The sequence below is a fragment of the Arvicanthis niloticus genome, chromosome 5 (assembly GCF_011762505.2).
Source record: "Arvicanthis niloticus isolate mArvNil1 chromosome 5, mArvNil1.pat.X, whole genome shotgun sequence".
In the NCBI taxonomy this organism is placed as follows: Eukaryota; Metazoa; Chordata; class Mammalia; order Rodentia; family Muridae; genus Arvicanthis; species Arvicanthis niloticus.
In genome coordinates this window covers 39233488-39253139 of record NC_047662.1, presented here as the reverse complement: position 1 = coordinate 39253139, position 19652 = coordinate 39233488, and the positions used below count along the sequence as shown (strand labels likewise).

The window sequence follows — 19652 nt, the reverse complement described above, 5'->3', positions numbered from 1 at the left end:
ACTACCTCAGTTGCATTTAGAGCAGTCCTACAAAATGGGTTGGGTTTGGACATTGTCAAGCACATTAGGGGATCAACCGCACCCCCTAAAATGTGAGAGCAAAGAGGGTTAGTACAGAAGAGAGATCTTAAAAATGGAAGTCGACTAGAGATAGATTTGGAAAGACACTTCCATTTATGGGGAGAAAGGTCACACACCTTTGGCCACCTGTCTCCAGCAAGCAGGCTCCTTTCAGTGGTGAACCTTGAAAATGCTGATTTGCATATTTCTCTAGGCCTGAATAGGTTAATGCCCTGAGAATCGGCAAGGCACCCTTATACTGAAGACTTGTCCCTATAGCATAGAAAACATGACTGTGGAGGGTGGAGGAAAGCCTTACTAGTAGATCGCAGGTGCTTTCAGTTGCAGAAATCATCATTCTGGCCTAGTTTGATTATCTCTAGAATGAAAAGTTTGAGCTGTAAGTTCTCTGAAGTCATTAGTTTTGCTTTCTTGCTTCTATAGAATCTGTTTCTGTTTTATAACTCTATTTTAAGGAATTGTTACATTGCCAAGAGGAGGAGAAAAAAGAACCTTCAGGATGTAATTTCTCTATGCCAAGGGAAAGATTTTCCCATTTTTGCATGCAAAGCCCCACCATGGTTCTGGCCTGTCTATCATTTCGTTCTGCCTTCATTATTTTCTTGGTGGTGAGAGTGATTTTGGCCACGCCCTTTCTTCCCTTGATACCAAAGGGAGGTTAAGTATGTGTTGCTGGGGATGCTACCAGATTGCTTATATGCCTTTGCTCTGTCTGACCCATCTGAACAGAGACGGATGAGAATGGGGGCATGGATGCACAACTTAGCTTGGGGGCAATTTCGCATCCCCTTTGCCAAGTATAAGCACAGCGATTTCATTTCCTACTCAGCTTTCAGCTTCTTGAAAATGTGCAGGCCCCAAGTGAACGTTTTCTGGCAGACTCTTTCTTCCTTGGATAGACACTGAGTGTCTCAAGAGGGAAAATGTGCCTCATGCTTTGTGCAGATGAGATTTGCCTCCACCTGGGGAATATGAAAGTCAGAGGAATAGAGAATTTTAAACATTTACTCTTTAAAGGTCACAGCAACAGAGGTGGGCTGGCTTGGGAGGGAGAATGCTTCTCTTGCTGAGAGTCCATGTTCCAGATGTCTGCTGAGCTGGCCAGTGTGGCTGTAAAGAACCTCAAAGTCTTGGAATATTGGCAACTTGGAATAGGAATATCAAGCTTATCCTCTCCCTCCTTGTATGTGTCCTTTTGTTTCCTGTTTCTTAAGGAATCAGGAATCAGAGTCTGGGCTTTCTATTCTCGCAGCCTTTGCCCTACCTGAACCACAGTTAGTACCATCAGATGTGTTGTGAGCAGCAGAAAAAGAATGGTTAATGGAATTAACACAACTACTGTAACAAGCAGTGTAGAGAACACTGGAGGTAATTTAGCAAAACAGGAGCCATGTGAACTTTATACCAGGCTTGAATTAAGTGAGTGACCTGGACCATAACTTCCTTCTTCTGAATCTATGAGAGAGGGAAAACAGAGCCCTAGGGAGACGACTCAGTGAATAGGGATCGCTGTACAAGGATGAAGACTGGACTTCAGATCCCTGGGCCCCACATACAAACAAGAGAGGTTTGGTGGAAGCCTGTAATCTCAGCATTCAGGAGGCAAAGACAAAGGGTCTCTGGTCAGGCTGACTAGCCACACTAGCTAGAATCAGAAAACTCTCAACTCATTGAGAGACCTTACTTACCTCAATGAAGTAAAGAATGAGGGAAGAAAATACCAGGTACCAATGTAGGGTGCCCACATGCACCCACACATATGTGGACATGTATACACACATGTATACATACTATACACATCTACATGAAAAAGAAAGACAGGGTTAACAACAATTTCTAAGCTTACCTTAAAGATTGCACACCAACACGTTGTCCTTATAGGGACAGAGAAAGAGACTCACAAACTTTGTCCTCTTCTTAGACCCTTCTTCTTTGTACATGCCTTATTTATTCCTTTCAATAATACTAAAATGCAACATTTTCCCTTTTTATTTAACAGATAAAAAACCCAGTTTGTGTGGGTTTCTACTGTATCCCAAATACTAAGTGGTGGTTTTGGCATAAAATAAACCTTCAAAAAATAGTTTAGTGGTCAACAAATGAGAAGTGCACTCTTAAAGGAGCTAAAAAAAAATCTTGCAGTTTTTTTTTCACTAGTGTCTCTGCTAACTTAGGACATAAGGCAGAGACAGTATCACAGAAAAATGCATGCAAGGAGATCAGAAGAAACCCAGAAAGGGAAATAGAAAGTATAATATAATTCATCTTTTTTTATGATTGAGAACATTGTGTTTCATAATTCCAAAGGCATGTTTTAAATATACAAAATCTGAACATGATTTTAAAAGCAGAAAATAAAACCCTAAGATAAAAAGTGCAGATCTTAGTAAGGTCTCAACTTTCTTGACTAAGTCCCTTTGTCCAGGAAATATGGTGGGTGATGCTATACATGCAGTAGCATTGCCCAGCCATCAGGAAAAGAGGGGGTACTACTATGTAACCCTAAACTAACTGTCCTATGGAGAGTCAACCTTGTTATTACTCTGCAACCTTCTGACAAGAAAGATACATAAAGAGTTCATAAGGAGAAAACGAAAAAGCCTACTGATAATATCTGGCACCTCCTGCATGAGACACGCATTGCTCTCAGAACTCTGCACATACTGCCTCAGGTCCATACATATACAGTAACCTTATATGGGTCTGTCTGACACTTGAAAATCATGGAGTCAGACACTTGGCCAAGGTGCCTTGGGGATGATGGAGCAGTAAGTGAATTCAAATCTGAGTTTAGAACCCAGGAAGTTTTGACATTTCATTGCTGTATCATCATGTCTCTAGTTTCAGTCCCTGAGACAGAGCTGAGATTACTGACTGGAGACCATTCTACACCTCAGCAATGTGACAGGGTACACTAGCTGAGTGGAAGGCAGGATCCTTCCTTTCCAGATACCTATTATGTTTACCAGCTAAAAAACAAAGCTTCTCCCTGGGCATTTTATCCAGAATCATATCACCCATGTCCACCTCTCTCTCACCCATCCTACAAACAAAACAAAAAATAAAAATACCAACATCACCCTCATCTGATTATCTCTTTTCATTTATTTTTGCTATGTACTTTCCATGATAATTAATACGTAAATGATAATAAAAATAATATTCTGCATTCTAATATGACTTCTATCAATACTGTGTTGGTTTCTTTCCCCTTACCATGAGGAAATAGGAACAAATACCCCAAAAACAACTTAAGGAAGCAAAGGTTAATCTCAGCCCACAGCTCAAGGTGTTGTCCATCTTGGCAGAGAAGTCAAGGCAGCAGGAGCTTGAAGAGGGTAGTTACATTACACGCACAATTAGGAAGTAAAGATCAATGAATAGAGATGCACACTACTCCCCAGATCTCTTCAGTTAAATATACAAGGATTCTAGCCTGGAAGACCCACCACTGTGAGTGGGTCTTCATATTTCAATTAGTACAATCAAGATAATTCTCTGTAGGTATGCCCAAGAGACCCATGTCTCAGGTGATTCTAGATTCTGTTATGTTAACAGTTAATAGTAACCATCATCACAAGCAACAAAACAATAAATGAGAACCAGTTCTGGTTGTGCATACCTGCAATACGTGTAATTGCAGCACTGAGGAGGCAAAAGCAGGGGGAATCCTAGGTCAAGCTAACCTGGGCTACATAGTGAGACTTTGTGTAAAAAAGGAAAGAAAAGAGAGAGAGAAGATGTAGTATGATGTGTGTGTGTGTGTGTGTGTGTGTGTGTGTGTGTGTATGTATGTTAGTCATTCCATCATAATATACGTCATTATTCCATCATAATGTAGAAGCTTAGATGTCAAGGTTTTTTAATTGCCATTTACAGGCAGTCTTGTACTAATTAAATAAATTTGCTTGGGTAAAAAAGAAAGCCTTTATAGTGTAATTTAATATATATCCCCACGCACATACATGAGCTATAGGATGTTTCCTGGGAAACCTGTGTAATCTTGCCTGCCAGGATCTTTCTCAGACCTTTCAAGAGGGCCACGATGTCTCTGAAGAAGTTAAATAAGACCCTTTGAGAATGAGTATGCCAGCATCTCTCCCTCCTAGACATAAGGACACAGGTCCTCTCAAGGAGGCAAGAGTCAAATTCAAAAGGAGCTAGAAGGAGTGTAAAAGACCATGGTTTGGCCTCTGTAGTTAGGATTGAATCCTGGCTCTCCCATTACTCCTCTGTGACAGAGTACCTGACAAGTTTTGGATTTCTAAAAGGGACTGGGGATAGTACAGTATCTACCATCCAGGATAAATTTAGAGAGTAAAAGAGAAACATAGATGAGCCCAGAACAAGGCAAGCACTGGTTCTTGTTCACTGCAGTTACTCCTGCTTTTATTCTGGTTCCTCCAAGTAATAGCAGTATAAGGAAGCTGTTAAGGGACAAGAAGGTGCTTGGGACTTCTCACAGACACTTCACTGTGTGGATTTCCCTCATCTTTTCTTCTTTTGGCTCAGAGAGGCCTCCACACCACCCCTGAAGGTGATTACCAATTCCTTGGCCATTAAGAGGAAATACCTGAGGGCAGGCTTCAGGAAGAGCTAGTAACCTCAAAGAGCATCAGAACCACAGTGTCTTCACCATAAGAAGGAAGGGATTTAAGAAGACTCAGATAATGTCAAATCTTTGATACTTTTAGAATTATTAGCTATAGTATGGATGCTTGAGGTGATAGATATTGGACTGTCCCTGTATGGCTTAGTTCCCAGAAGTCTAGGGAAGGACAACCTCCTGCGCAAGACAGGAGGGTCTAGATCCCACCAGCAGCTCTGCAGCTTACTCCTTCAGGGCAAGGCGTATTTCCAAACAGTCTGGAAAACCAGACCTTAGGTGACAGAAACCCTGGGCCACATATTTTCCACATGACTTTAAACAACTTCTGTCACCTCTTTCTTAGTTTACTTGCCTGAGACAGGAGGATAGCTATAAAGTTCTATGCCTTGTCAGGGTACACAGTGAGTTTCAGGTCTGTCTAAACTAAATAGTGAGACTCTGTATCGAAATTTAAAAGCAGAATAACACACACATGCATGCACGCGCGCGCGAGAGAGAGATATGAAGAGAAACACACACATACACCCAAACAAATCTATATGAAACAAAACAAAAGCAAAACCTCACTAATCTGTAAAGCATCAAGTTCTGTTGTGGAAATCTATAATTTCTATTTCTGTTTTTCACTTCTTTTCCACAATTTTGTTGAGTTTAAGTGCAGATAGAAGACATTCTTAGGAAAATCAGAGCTCATAGTTGGCTATGCACTTTTCAAATGGGTATGCCTCAGAATGACTATACTCATGGGTGACTTTGTCCCAGAAGTGAAGCCAAAGGTTATTATACAAAGTCTCAGGATAGATGGCAATGTAATGGGTACCCTGCCATAGGACTGGGGAAGGGCAGACATGTTGAGCTCCTGGTTACTGGGATGATCAGAGGCTGACCAGAGAGCCAAGGTGTTCTCCATGAAGGACTCTCGCCCTGTCGTCATTCACCAGAAAAAGAATCATCAGAGCCTAAATGATCCAGGGACTGCCCTGAGTAGGAGGTTAGTGTCTGCAAGCCAACATCAAATAAGAAGTCTAGTATTTTAGGGTAAAATTGAATCACCTTACTTCCTAGGAGGCTCGTGAACTCTGTTGGAAGGTTTCTGGGACTATTTGTTATGTTTTTATTGATATTTATTACTGTATGTCAACCAAGCATGATTGACAACTTGACTATGTTTCTCCTCTGAGGATTTTCCATAATTATTTCTCCTTTATTTTTTCTGTATATTAAGACAAACATTTTGAAAGTGTTATCCTGTCTAGTTTTGCTAAGGAAACACTGGATGAGAGAATTTCTTATTAGGGTCCAGTTGGGGGAACCAACCAAACATGGTGTCAACACAGATAAAGACAGTCCCAGAAATAAAGGGAGGCAGGGTATTGAATTGAGCTTTCGATGTTCCTCCTTTTCTGACCTCTGAGGGCTGTTCTCTTTTCAGGATTCATATTTTAGACATCTGTTCATTCAATTAGTCTTCACTGAGTGTCTCCATGTTCCAGGCTAGAGTGAAGGTATAAACATAAAGAAAGCAGAAAGGGTTGACTTTAATGAAGCTTTTGATCTATTGGCAAATAGACAATAGTAGAATAAATAGATAATTCTGGGCTGCAATAAAGGCTATAAAAAAAAAAAAAAAGTGTAAGAAGACACAGAAGAACAGAACAGTGACCAGAGCTTCTCTCTGGAGGGAGCTGGGAACAAGTATGGATGTCCTTGAAGAAGCAGTGTTTCCCTGAAAAGACACTGTGTGAGTTGACTTAACAAGGCACAACTTCTCAAACTAACCTGCCTCCTAATGGAGATTCAGAACTGAGGCAAGTTGGACTTTCAAACAAAGATAATTTAAAAAAAAAAAAAAATTTAATTTAATTCTTTAAAAAACTGGCATCCAGTGTGAATGGAAGACAGTACACTGTAGTTGCAGTGCCTGGATCCAAACCATGTCTTGTAGTCAGCCATGGGCAAATTTCTTAATCTCTTCAAGCAGAACTTCCTTCAAGAGACTATTAATACAACTTCATAAATTTGTTATGAGTGTTACATGAAATAATCCATGTGAAGTTCTTGGAGCAGAGCCTGACATATGCTAAGTCCTCAGTATATTATAATCCCATTATCGTTACAATCATTATTACAGTTATTATATGAACTAATAATCCATTATTGTGTAGGGGAAGGTGCTCCAAATATTTTTATTAAACCAGGTTGGGCATAATAAATTGAACTACACATTTGTTTGTCTAGCAAGTATCCCAGAATGCCTCTATCCATCCGCTCTTTTATGCAAGTCATGTGGTTTCAGGTTCTAGTCACCAAAGAGGAACTCTGGTCTCACGTGTCCTGAGACTATGGTACTTGCAAAAATTGCAGTGAATGTTTCCAAAACTTTGTGTTTGGAGCCATTCATCCTTTCCTACTGATTTCACTGAGGCTTTTCCTTGACAAAATTAAAAGTTTTTATGTTTTAAATACAATGGAAAATATAGATGTGTTTATGGCAACCCAGAGCCTGTGAATGTACAGAGAGCATAGTCAAATTCATTCCACAAGATCCCGGTCAGGCTGTGTGAGCTCCTATGGGTCACCCATGTAAGTTGGTTAGTGGATGATCTAAAACCTACCATGCTACTCAAATAACATTTGAATTTATATTGAAAAGAAAAGGGAGCAAAATGGGGCTACAGTGGGAAAGTACAACTTGCCTCAGAGAGGCTAAGTGGGTAATCTGAAATTATAGAGACATTTCAGAGCCCTATGTATTTTCCCTGAAACTAGTAATAATGGTGGTTATTACTTATTGCTTGTTGATAATTTTCTATATGTATTGAATGTTGCCTTAAAATTTTCTCACTGGTACTCAAGTTTAAGAATAATCTAGAAATTAAAACAAAACCCCAATGTCCTTAACCCACTAATTGAATCAGGATTTCAGAGTAAAGGGCCAGGAGTAGGATAGTTTTAAAGATTCTCAGGTGATGAAGACACAGTAAGAGGTTAGAGAAGAACTCCCTCCTAGATTCTTACAGACTTACAGGTAAGAAAACAGGAGGGATGGCTGGAAATTGTAGAAAGATCACTGATGGTTGCCAAGGTTCAGGGCTGGCAGCAAGGGTTGAATAGTTAGAGCATAAAGGAATTTTAGGGCAATGAGCATATTGTATATGATACTATCATGCTAGATATGTGTCATCATACATTTGTTCAAACCTATAGAATGCACAATAGGGAGAATGAACTATAACATAAACTATGGGCCACTAGTGATAAGAGTATGTTCACAGAGCAGCATCAGTTGTACCACTGCAGTAGAGGATATTGACAATGGGTAAGCTATGCGTATGGGAGTATGGATAGAGGGTATAGGGAAGATCTTTGTAATTTCCTCTTCATTTTGTGGTGAATCTAGAATGCTTTTTTTTTTTTTTAAGTCTTTAAAAATGTATAAGGAGAGCCTTGAAAAGTCAAGCATCACAGGAAAAAAAAAAAGGCAAAATCATGAAAAAATGTGATCAATCATTAGCAGAGAGGTTGAAAAGACACGCTCCAATTGCTTTAAAAATTCACAGAACCCAGGTCTCCTTAAAATAGCTTTGCAAAGTACATGGAGAATTCCAGGCAGTAATATGAAACATAAGTCCCACTGATGCCACTGAACATGCTTCAGTTGGCTAAACCGAAGGAGCTTGACATGAACCCAAGGCTTTGCAAAACTCAACAGGCGAGCACAGTGGAGATGGATATGGGAATGCTAAGCTGGCCCAGATGTGTACATGTTCTGCTCCATTAAAATAGCTTGGATGGGAGGCAAAGTACATTTGGCACACAGAAAGAGGACAGGGGAGGGATGAGACTGGACACTTAGCTCCATAAAGGCCTCCCTCCTCCTCATACTTACCCTCCCCTCCAGTTTTCCTCCATACAGTTTCTGGAGCAAACTCTCTACCATGAAAATATGACCACCAGCCTTCCAGGCTCTTCAGAACCAAACTGCTTTGCCATTAAGTTCGATTTCTGAGCTCTGTCACTAAGTTAATAGCAGTCTTCAGCAATTCAGTGTGCGATTGACCAAGGATGCACAGGGCTTGGTGTGCATGGCTTACAGGAAGCATCAGAGGACAGGTAGAACATCTAGCTGGTGTGCATGGCTTACAGGAAGCATCAGAGGACAGGTAGAACACCTAGCTGTCATCTCAGAAAACAATCGTGTGAGAAAGGACAGGGGAAGGAAGTGATAGACAGAGGAAAGACAAAATCCTAAGTTTTCCACATCTGAAAAGCTGGGATGGAATTCTTCATGATCTTAATATGGCAACTACAATATAAATGAAACCAGCTCAGCACAGAAAACCTTTAACATTTAAGAGTGCCATTTAGTTAAGGTATGGTAGCAAACTTCCTAACACTAGATCTAAACGACCTTTTGGTAGGGCTGTTGAGGAGAGGATTCAGCTATAATTTGTGAAAACTTGATGCTTTAAATTGTTCCTTTGAGTTTAGAGTATGTGTGTGTGTGTGTTTGTGTGTGTGTGTGTGTTGTGTATAGTTATTTTACCTACATGTATGACTATAAACTATACACAAGCAGTGCCTAAGGAGAACACTCAGCTGACTGTGCTTGCCAGTCCTTCTCCAGAACCCATTCTGTGGACCTACAGGCAGACCTACAGGTATCGGAGAAAGTGTTTAAACTGTTGGTGTCCATTTTTCATCATCTGACATTTTTCTTCTCTTAAGGTTCTTGGGAAATAGAACTGCTGCTTTGTAGCAGTTCACACTGACGACATTGGTAGCTGAGGTGAGGGTGTTGGTATTTAATGTATTCATCAATCTGTCTGTCTTCAGTGTGGGTTCACAGTTTCCTTGTTGGATTAATGGGAATGGGAAAGACAGAGTTGGATTCAGTTACAAATCTGAAAAGAGCAAACAGGGTTTCAAGAAAATCTTGTAAGATGCTTGTTCATGGTCTCTTGTCTTTATATGTTTTTACCCAAGAGTCTAATTCATAGCCCTGCTCCATGTGTCTGGGTTGCTAAAGTTACCAGCTTTTATTTGCACTCAAAGAGCTCTGATTGTAGTTGAGGAGGGATAGAAAGACAGCCTGTCACTCTAGAATCTGGCTAAAATTCTTTACCAGCAGAAAAATAAAAATTCCAGCACAATTAACAACTATTTAAGGCCTTTCTCCCTTCCCAGCTATATACATAATTCTCTAGGACCAGAAAACGCACATACAGAGAAAGGATATGTACTAACTAAACTCCTTGTGCAATCCCAGTGGCTTCTGGTGTTACTTTATCAGATTATAATTTCATCCAGAGCATCTCCAGAGCATTTCTGTAATTTCATTATCATGATAGAGACAAGAAGAAACAGAAGGAGCGGTTTCTTAGCAACCTTTTGAGATATAACTCAAATGTTTTTGTTTTGTTTTTTTAAAGGTAGAAATGGCTGATGCTAAAGCAATTGAAACTCCCTTGAGTAGACCCTACCTACAGCTGAGTGTGTGTTACTTTTTGTGATTGTCTTGCAGAGGAGCCCACACCCAAGCCCTTGGGTGAGACTTACTTTCCCTGAGCACCTCTCTTTCTCTTAACCCTTGTACTTAAGCCTATATTAAAACATCTTTAATAAACAGCCAACTCTGCTTCATAGTACTAAAATTCATTTTAGCATGGAAGCCATAAATCTCAGTTTGGCTAGACTTGAGGTCCCTAAAGCTTTAAAGGGACTCCTCAGGTTGTGAGAGTGAAGGTATAGACCTGTGTGTCACTGTCCTCTGACACAGTGAGGGAATCAACAATGCTGGGATAAAATTCGAAGGTAGCTGGTAGGTACTTGAATAGTGTGGGTGACTGGGGAAAGAGAAGACATTTCAGGGATAGCTGAGGTGGCCATGCACTCAGTAAAGAAGAACTTCCTGGGATGAGGGTAAGAAGCAAGCACAAGGCTGTGGTCATGCTAGGTTGGAAAATGTTAAATAATTGATGCAGACTCTGGAATGGGCTGTGCTCAGGAAAGTAGTGAAAAATAAAATGGATATTTTGGGGTGACCCTCACTTAGAAGCAGAGATGTGCTAGAGTGCTACCTGAAGTTATTTTGTAGTCTGGAGTCTCATGGATTGTCATTAAATATGGCCAACTTTGCATGCCTCATCTTATGAGCTACCAGAAATCTTACTTCTTATTACATTCCCTTGACCACCAAAGGGATGTATTTCTAAAAGAACCCACTTAAGATCAGTCAACGTAAATGATAATCAGGGGAGAATATTTTCTGGAACAATTCAGAGTTATAGAATAAATCAGGATAAAATTATGCATCAGGATGGCTTGAAGACCTATCCAGTTGACTGACACCCCCAATGGACTGCTTTAAGGGAACATCATCTGACCTGCTACACGGGCGTTGAAAGCTGTGTGGAGTTCAATAGTATAAAGCACTCCTCAGATAAAACACAATGAAGTGAATTTGGGAGTTTGGCTTTATCTCTATCATGAGTGTAGCTAATTTGAAATGTGAGCACAGTGCCTTCGGTTTAAAATGGTTGAAATGCTTTTTTTATTATTGTGAGGAATAGCAACATGAGTGTGTGTATGTGGAAGATGAACATAAAGCATATAAAGGAAAACAAAACCTCCCACCTATGCAAGAAACTCAGAGTCATGATAAACATTTCAGTGCAATTGTTTTGTTGTTACAGGTTAAGTTCATTTAAATGAGTTTTTAAAAACATAGCACTTAATTAAATCTACCACTTCCTTTATGCATGCCTTTATGAGAATACTTTTCTCACTATAACCTCATTATTAAGCTTTCTTAATGCTCTCAAACTAGAATGAAAGATTACAAGCAGTGGAAAGATGGGTTATTCAGACAGTAATTTAATATTGACATAGGATCCAACTGAGATTCAAGTTTTAATTCATTAGTAAATACTACAAGGCCCTAGGTATCTATCCTTTCTATATACCACCTACAACATGACACAGAGTGTGTACTCAGAAAAATATTACTTGAATAAAAGAATAAATAGATGAATGGGTGTATGTGAAATTCTGTTTATTCTCCCCCCACCCCCACCCCCCAATTCAACAATTTCTCTCTGACAAATACCCTGGTGGGCTAGACAATTGGGATATAAATAGCTCACTTTTCCTGTAAGCATACAATACAGAACAAGTACAACTGTCAGCCTTCTTTCTCTGGAAGATGTGGTTTGTCTGCAGGAACCAACCTTTCCAGGTTCTCATCTGTAACATCAGAAACTGAGAAGGGTCTGTTGTTCTGCCCAGTTTGGCTCCTGAACTGACTCCAGAAAATCTGGCCTCTGCTCTAGCTCCCCAGAGCCCTCCATCCCTGTTTCATTCCAACTTGTTCCTGCCCAGAAGCAACAAGTGGTGGAGGCGATTCCTCAGTGGAGAAAGACCATAGGAAAGAGGGGTGCCACTGCTCCCTTAGGATGAAAACAGCCCTTGTCAAACCCTCTGCCACTCCAGCAGCTGGTTCAACTGGAAACCTCTGATTACTCTAGTTCTGGCCAAAAACTGGTTTGGCAGCTCTAGGGGAATGTTTCTAGCTCACTGACCCTCACAGCAGGTGCTGGCAATTTTGCAAAAGAAAGAGAAAAGGGGGAAATGGTTTGGAAGGTGGACTAAAGTAACAGAGGAGCTTAGTTAAATTCGAAACACTAAACTTCTGCTCACTTGCAAGTTTGCACTTGGGGATTGACCTAAAATTGCTACCATCCGGCCAGCCTCAGTCCTTCCCTCACCCTCCAGTCCTTTGCAAGGCAATTTTGTTGCAATGCAGTTTGTTCTGCAGCGCGATTGTTGAAACTACTGAATCCGGCCGAAAGCGACTTTTTTTTTTTTAACAGTGCTTCTCCAACCCTGCAACGCTACTATCACTATTAAGGCGATTGGATCTCCGCTCTTTCCCCTCCTTACTGCAATCGCACTCCGGCTGTGATTGCTTGGGTCTGACTTCGCAAGTGGCGGTGCGCTTCAAAACCCCCTCATCCGCCCCTCGCCCGGCTCTCCCTACTCCCCTCCCTTTTCCGCGCCCAGGCGAAAGCAGCCGATTGGCAGAGCGGGGCTTTCAGGAACAATAACAGTGGGGGGAGCCGGGGCCCCGGGGAGCCTCCCCGCCCCCGGCCCGGCTGCGGCTCACGCCCCTCTCGGGGTCCCCACCTCCGCGCCGCCCTACGGGCTGACCGGCGCCCGGGCCCGCCCCCGGCGCCCACCATGTACGCCTTTGTGCGGTTCCTGGAGGACAACGTCTGCTACGCGCTGCCCGTGTCGTGCGTGCGCGACTTCAGCCCCCGCTCGCGACTGGATTTTGACAACCAGAAGGTGTACGCAGTGTACCGGGGCCCGGAGGAGCTGGGCGCCGAGCCCGAGAGCCCCCCGCGTGCCCCCCGGGACTGGGGCGCGCTGTTACTCCACAAGGCCCAGATCCTGGCGCTGGCAGGTGAGCGAGCGGGCCGGGAGGGGCGTTGGGACCGGGCGGACCTCGGGCTGGTTCCGGGAGAGGCCAGGCTGCCGGGACTGGGGAGCCACCGCTTGCTCCTGCCTCCCCTTCCTGCTCCTTGGGTTTTCTTTTGAGTACCAGGTATCTCTAAGAGGCCAGACCAGTTAAAAAGACCCGAGGGTCCCCTTTGTCTTCCTTGCTTCCTTGACACTACCGCGCCTTGCTGTCAGTCTGCCTTCTCTACTCTGCTCTCTTCTTTCTGACTCTTTTGTATTCCCCTTGCCTCTTCACTTACCCCTTCTCTAGCTGCCTACTCTAGCTGTCATCTCTCCCATCTCTCACCTTTACCTCTCAGTTACTTCCCTGTGCTGTTTTCTATCTTAAGTTTCTCAAACTGTACCTCCCTCTCCCCTTTAAGGCCCTTGGTGTCTCCTTGGAGCAAGAAGCAATGTTAGGTCTTTTACATGGGTACCCTTTCACACAGAAGGAATCTCTGACACCCCATTCCTTCTAGGCCATCTCATAGGACAAGGAGGCCTAACCTCATTGTACTTCCCAAGTGGCAGAAGTGAGGAGGTGAAGGTCCTCAGGTAGCATCACCTCCACCCCGCTTTATGAATCTCCCAGAAGGCTCCTTGAGAGAAAGATGGTACAAACAGTTTCTAGTTCAGGTTAGGGCCTGACCTCCTAACTCTTGATCACACCCGGGGGAGGGGAAGAGGGAAAGGAGACAGGCTGACACGCAGGCAGGTGGTCTCTTGGTTAATGGATAAAGATAGATTCAGTTTGTTAACAGGACAAGACAAGCCTTTTGGCCTCCTGTACTATGCTGTATCTGTCATGCTGAGACATAGGTTCCTCTTCAAGTAGAAACACTTGGCCTTCTTTCTGATCCACTTGTAGAAGGCTTGGGCGCACACCAAGTGGGGAAAAGGAAGTTACCACTTCAAGTCTGGAGAGCAGAGGTGCAGTTGCTGCTGGTAAGAGTGTTGCCTTTGAGTAGGCAGTGACAACCTTCCAATCTCTGGAAGACAACCCCAGAGATTAGGAGCTGAATGAAGACACTGCCAGGATTCCGTGGTTTTGACACTTTTTCTACTTTTTCCAGGTTCCTATGTTTCCTCTCCTTTAGCCTAAAGATGAACCTAGCATGAATCATAGTGACTTCTCCAAGATCCCTGGACAAGCTGTCAGTGTGTCTCAGCCTAGTGACTGATTCCTTTTTAATACCTGTAGAAAGTAAGCTTATGGAGATAAAGGAGCGAAAGATTTGGAATAGATGAGCACCACAGGGTCCTGTTTTTGAAAGGCTGAGTACTTATCTCCTCCCAGACAGGCCCTTGGGGCACAGGGCTGTAAGTCCACTCACCACCAGACACTCTGGTCCAGGAAAAGAATGAGCAAGAGGGGCTAGGTTTAGAATGGAACTCTTTGTGGCTGGTTAGGTTTTATTTTGTTTGCGTGCTTTCCTTTAATTATCTAGGAAGGAATTAGGAACTTATTCAGCAAGAGGCTAAGCCTGAGGAAATGTTAACTAGATGGAATGTTAACTGTTTGCTACAAAAAGAGCAGGCTGCTTGATGATCTGACTCATGGGTATCCGGGAGAGCGGCTAGGATGGGTGTCGGGAGTCAGTGGTAAAGCCTCGTTTAGAGATTGTTGGTCTAGCTGTCTATCCACTCAGGCATTTGTTTCTCCATTCCTTCGGAAAGTGTAGACACATGGTTCTCTTCAAGAAGTACAGGGAGGCTAGTTAGACAGGTGGCAGCCTACACGGGCTTTTATTGTAAAATCAATACAAGTTGCAGTGGGTTATTAAAATATATACATACGTACATATGTACATACATATGAAACTTAGGGATATGAGCTTCCAGAAACTCAGCAGAGTGGATGCAGAGATGTATGGTACCAGTTTCAGCATAAGGATTTAAAAAGTGCTTCTTCTTATCTCCAGTTTTTGTTTGTTTGTTTGTCTTTCTTTTTAAGACAGGGTTTCTCTGTGTAGACCTGGCTGTCCAAAAACTCTGTAGACCAGGCTAGCCTCGAACTCACAGAGATTGGGTGCGTGGCAGGGAGGTGTGAGGACTATGGCAACTTGAAGTTGGCTAGGTTTCATTTTGAATTCCAGTAAGCTGGTAAATTTATAAATTGGAACTGTTGCTCTTGGTGCAGACCTGATTGGAAGGGCTGGTGTGAATCCTGGAATTCATCTATCCTGGAACCACTCCCCCTTGTATGTTGAGCTTGGTGGCTTTGAGACTTGCTTGAAGTGACTTCACTTGAAAACTCATCTGACCCCTGCAAAGACCTTTCTGTTGTCTAACCACAATCAGCCTTCTTGTGGGACTTAGGGATTCAAAACTGGATCCCATGGGCTCTTACGATCTTGCAGTCCATGGAAGGAGAGTTGTGCTGTACCACCAAATTTGGGGAATTAGTTCCTCAAGCAGTAGGCAGAGGTGGCTTTGTGTCTGTGCACTGCTCCTGGTTAATTAGTTGTGACCTCAGTAGCACAGTTCCAGAGGAAGCCTTAGAACTGCTTTATGGCTTTCCATGATATATGTTACCATTACCTTGTATCTGCCCAAGCCAACCATTGTAGCTGCCTCAAAGTGTCCCTTTTCATAAACCCAGGAAATGCCCAGCCAGCTGCTATGGCAGTTTGTACTTTGCCATCTGCGGTAGCTTATGCCATGGCTTCAGTGTATCAAACTCTAGTGCATGGCTTCCTTTGTACCAAACTTCGACTCCAACTTTAGCAAAAAACAAAACAAAACAACAACAACAACAACAAAAACCAAAGTCCCCTCCCCACTCTTTAGTGACAGTCTTCTATGTACCTGCTCACCCACTGATAGATACTATCATGATTCTTGTTTTTATTTTATATATAGATGAGAACTATTTATTTGTATGTGGCTCAGAGACCTCCCTGCAGCCACATACAAATAAATAGCAAAGCCAGAGTGGCAGCGCAGATCTTCTAGTGCCAGCCCTGCTTGCCTTCTCCTTTGTAAGGTGGCTGATGAGCCAGCACAGCTGGTGAGAAAGGATTGAAAGGAGAGGGAGGATGTCAATGAAGTGCGTAGTCCAAGGCAAGTTTTCCAGCCAGAGGACAGAGTCAGTCCTGAGTATTCAGAGCCATTCTGGTCTTCCCCTGTCACCTGACCAACCTCCTTTGTACAGGGATCACAAACTTACCCACACTTGCACTTGTCATCTACCTGTTGAACCCTCTCACAGGAGCTCCTGTCCCTTATAAAGAAACAGAATGATTCAACCATCGACTCTCCTGTGAGCTGTGGTCTCTTCTTACTTGCATTTATTTGCCACGCAGGCTGTGAAATTGAGAACTTCCCCTCCAACGACCTCACAATTGTCTAATTGCAATCTAGCCTGCTTATGGGGTTTAGAGACTCTAAACTGGTTCCTACAGGCTTTTACAGCTTTGCAATGCTGTCATTTTCCTGGGCACCTATACTGTGTAATTACTGTTCAACTGCCCTAAATTCTCTTTGTGGTCAAGTGTGTCCTTATTGTTTCTTATAGACCAGACACAATGCAGTAATGTGTGGCTACACCAATGCCGAGTCCAAGGCTCCGGGATCACAATGATGGCACTTTCCAGGGAAGACAGTCCTTTTAGGGCCGGGCACATGGGGTTTCTGTGGAGAGGACTGAGCAATGAAGGAGAAATAAACACTGCCCTCAGGGAGTGTGTGGAAAATGCTAAGCAGAGGTAGAAGCCAGGCCCCAGGGAGCACAGAGAAGAGACCAATTCTAGGAGGGTTTGAAGTGTTTCCTTTCCAGATCTACAAACACGGGCTGTTTTCAGTCTTGTCTAGGCTCTTACTCATCTAAACCCATGCAGCAGCCTACTAATTGATCACCTAGTCTCCAATCCACTGTCAATTGCATTCAGAATGATCTAAACCACTGTCTTATCAATCAACTTCTCTCCTTAGAACCCTCTATAGCTCCCCACGGCCTGCTTACTAAAACTTGAGCTTTTTGGCCTTTAGGCCAGCCCCAGGCCCACTTTACTTTTCCAGACTCAGCTCTCCAACCCCCTACCCTGCTTGTCCCTACCCTGGACTTGATGTATGTCTTGCTATTCTGTGAACACACACCCCTCAAGCCAGCCACAGTGGATTAATCTTTGTCTGACTTGAGCCCTCTATCTAATCAGGGTTTACCTTCCTTTGGAGAAAACAGACGTGGGGCCCATTGTTGTCCAGCTGTGAGAGAGAATGGACAAAGTACACTGGGAACACCCAGCCTTAAAGGCATTGTCTTGCCTCCACCCCAAGGGAGACTATTCCTCCTCAGGACTCTGCACTGTGCTTGCTCCCCACTTTTGACTTGTTGCATTTTAAGACTGTTTTGGTTAGTGAGTGTGTTCCTGCCAGACTGTGAACTTTGCCAGTGCAGGGACCTGAAGTCCAGGGCAGTACATCCACTTGGGCCAGGTTGTATTGCTCTCACACACTCTGAAGGGAAAATGTTTTATCATGTTGTTGTTGTTGTTGTAAGAGAGGCGGTAGAGGAGACATGAACCTCTAAGCTACAAATTTGGTTTTGTTTTTAGAACAGAAACCTGAAATGGGATTTTGAGGTTTCATTCAACTTTATTCATCTGGAAAAAGTCAACATTCTTTATCACTCCCTTGACTAAAAGAAACCCCACACTTGGGGGAAATAACTCCCAAAGCCACGTTCTTCTCACTTTGGTAATTTTAGCTCATTCAGGGCTCAGGTCCCAGCTTGGCACTGTCAGTCCAAATAGATCACTTGCTCCAGAGATGCTTTGGAACTTCTACAAAGTTAGCAGAGAAGTGGGGGACTAGCCAATTTCACATGCAGAGATTGTTGCATGTCATCAATGGGAGACTGCCAAGCAAAGGATTGCTTTTTTTTTTTTTTTTTTATGCGAGTGAAAACTTTTAACTTAGGTTTTGACATGTTCTGCTGATACACACTGGAGCAAAGATTGGGAATTGCTTGCTGTCATCTGTTACAGATTCTACTGGAATGTTAATCATTGAAGGTTGAATCTGATGTGAGCTTTAGTATTCAAGATCCACATATTTGTTGCAACTAAATAATATGCGCTGAAGAGTGCTTCAGGGTCCTGGTTTGTAGGCTGAAAGGAGAGAATCCCAGGCAAGTTGAAGCTTTTGTTTTTTATTTGTGTTGTTTAGTGTCTATGAGTATGAGAGAGAGAGAGAGAGAGAGAGAGAGAGAGAGAGAGAGAGAGAGAGAGAGAGAAAGATTATATGTTGTTATTCAAGAGCACATTAATTTTTACATTTAAAAATATCTAAAAAAAAAAAAAAAAAAAAAAAAGTAGCGTTCACGCTGAGGTCTTTTCTCTAGGAAGGACATATTTTTCCTGTGTGCTTTTGTCCAAGCTCCTTAGACACCGAAGCTGTGTGTCCCCTTGTTATCAGAAAAATCATAGAACACAAGGAAACGTTCTTTGGTCCATGTAAGTTCTGCAAGTTCTGAGTTAGTTCAAGGTGGTCCTGTTGAATACTGGGAGGTAATGCAGGAGAAACAGGTGCTGATAATGTCTGACCAAAGTTTCTCAGGAACCACCAGCTCCTAGCTACCATGCACACATCCTGTCTAGATAGAGCTTGAGGAAGCTACTCAAATTTCTATTCGGTAAGTGCTGTAGGTTCCAGACAGTGAACTGTATCCTCCCATGTAGATTAGACCCATAGGAAGTATGAGTTAGATCACAAAATCTGAGATCCAAACTAAAGTGATGGTCGTGATGTATCTGAGATGTATTATGAAAGCATAGAGTGAAGTATGGTGAGTCAAGACTGGGATGGCATCCCTGAAGGTGCTGAGGCAGGTTCACAAATGTAAGGCCAGCCTAGACTACTTGTGCAGAAAGACCTTCTCCCCTCCTTCTCTCTCTTTCTCTCTCTCTGTCTATCTCTCTCTCTGTCTCTCTCCCCGTCTGTCTCTGTCTATCTCTCTCTGTCTCGATTCTCTCTCACACACACACATGTACTCATGCATGTGCTTACACACAGAAAAAAATAACAAGAAGAAAGCAAAATAATGAAACTCCCTGTTGTGATGCTCTGTGAGGTGATGATGGTGACCTGGACCTTTCTTCCTCAGAGGACACTCTGTAAGAGTAGCTGGTTGGAAGGGGAGTTGATGAGTTTTGTGTGAGGTCTGTTGACTCAGGACACCACTGAACATGTAGGAGAGTGAGCTAGGAGAGAAGGTAGCCCAAGTTCAGAAGAGTACGCTGGGCTAAAGATTCTGATTCTGAAGTTACTAGCTATCAAAGGACCGATGTCACACTGGGTGAAGGAAGAAGGAGAGAAGCATGTAAGGACGGAACTCCTCAGAAGAGTTTTTGAAGAGACAAACCATAAAAGGTGACTAGGAAGGAATGGGCAGAGATAGACTCAGAATCAAGGGATAAGGGGAGTCCTAGGAAACCAAATGAAGAGAGAGATCTTAGCACTG

At 42.9% G+C, this 19652-nt stretch overlaps 1 protein-coding gene across 4 annotated transcripts in view; it reads left to right on the top strand.

Annotated features, from left to right (window-relative positions):
• LOC117709061 (AGBL carboxypeptidase 4) overlaps positions 1-19652 on the top strand; it is a 959025-nt gene that overhangs the window by 899457 nt on the left and 39916 nt on the right. The window contains exon 1 of one of the 4 annotated variants that reach the window (XM_034503159.2): positions 11777-13154. The exons of 1 other annotated variant lie outside the window; for it this stretch is intronic. In XM_034503159.2, the coding sequence (XP_034359050.1) occupies positions 12929-13154 (226 nt within the window). In that variant the 5' untranslated portion in view covers positions 11777-12928. Of the gene's footprint in view, positions 1-11776; positions 13155-19652 lie in introns of those variants that run through there. 2 more of the 4 variants (XM_076934450.1, XM_076934449.1) reach the window with 2 other exon arrangements.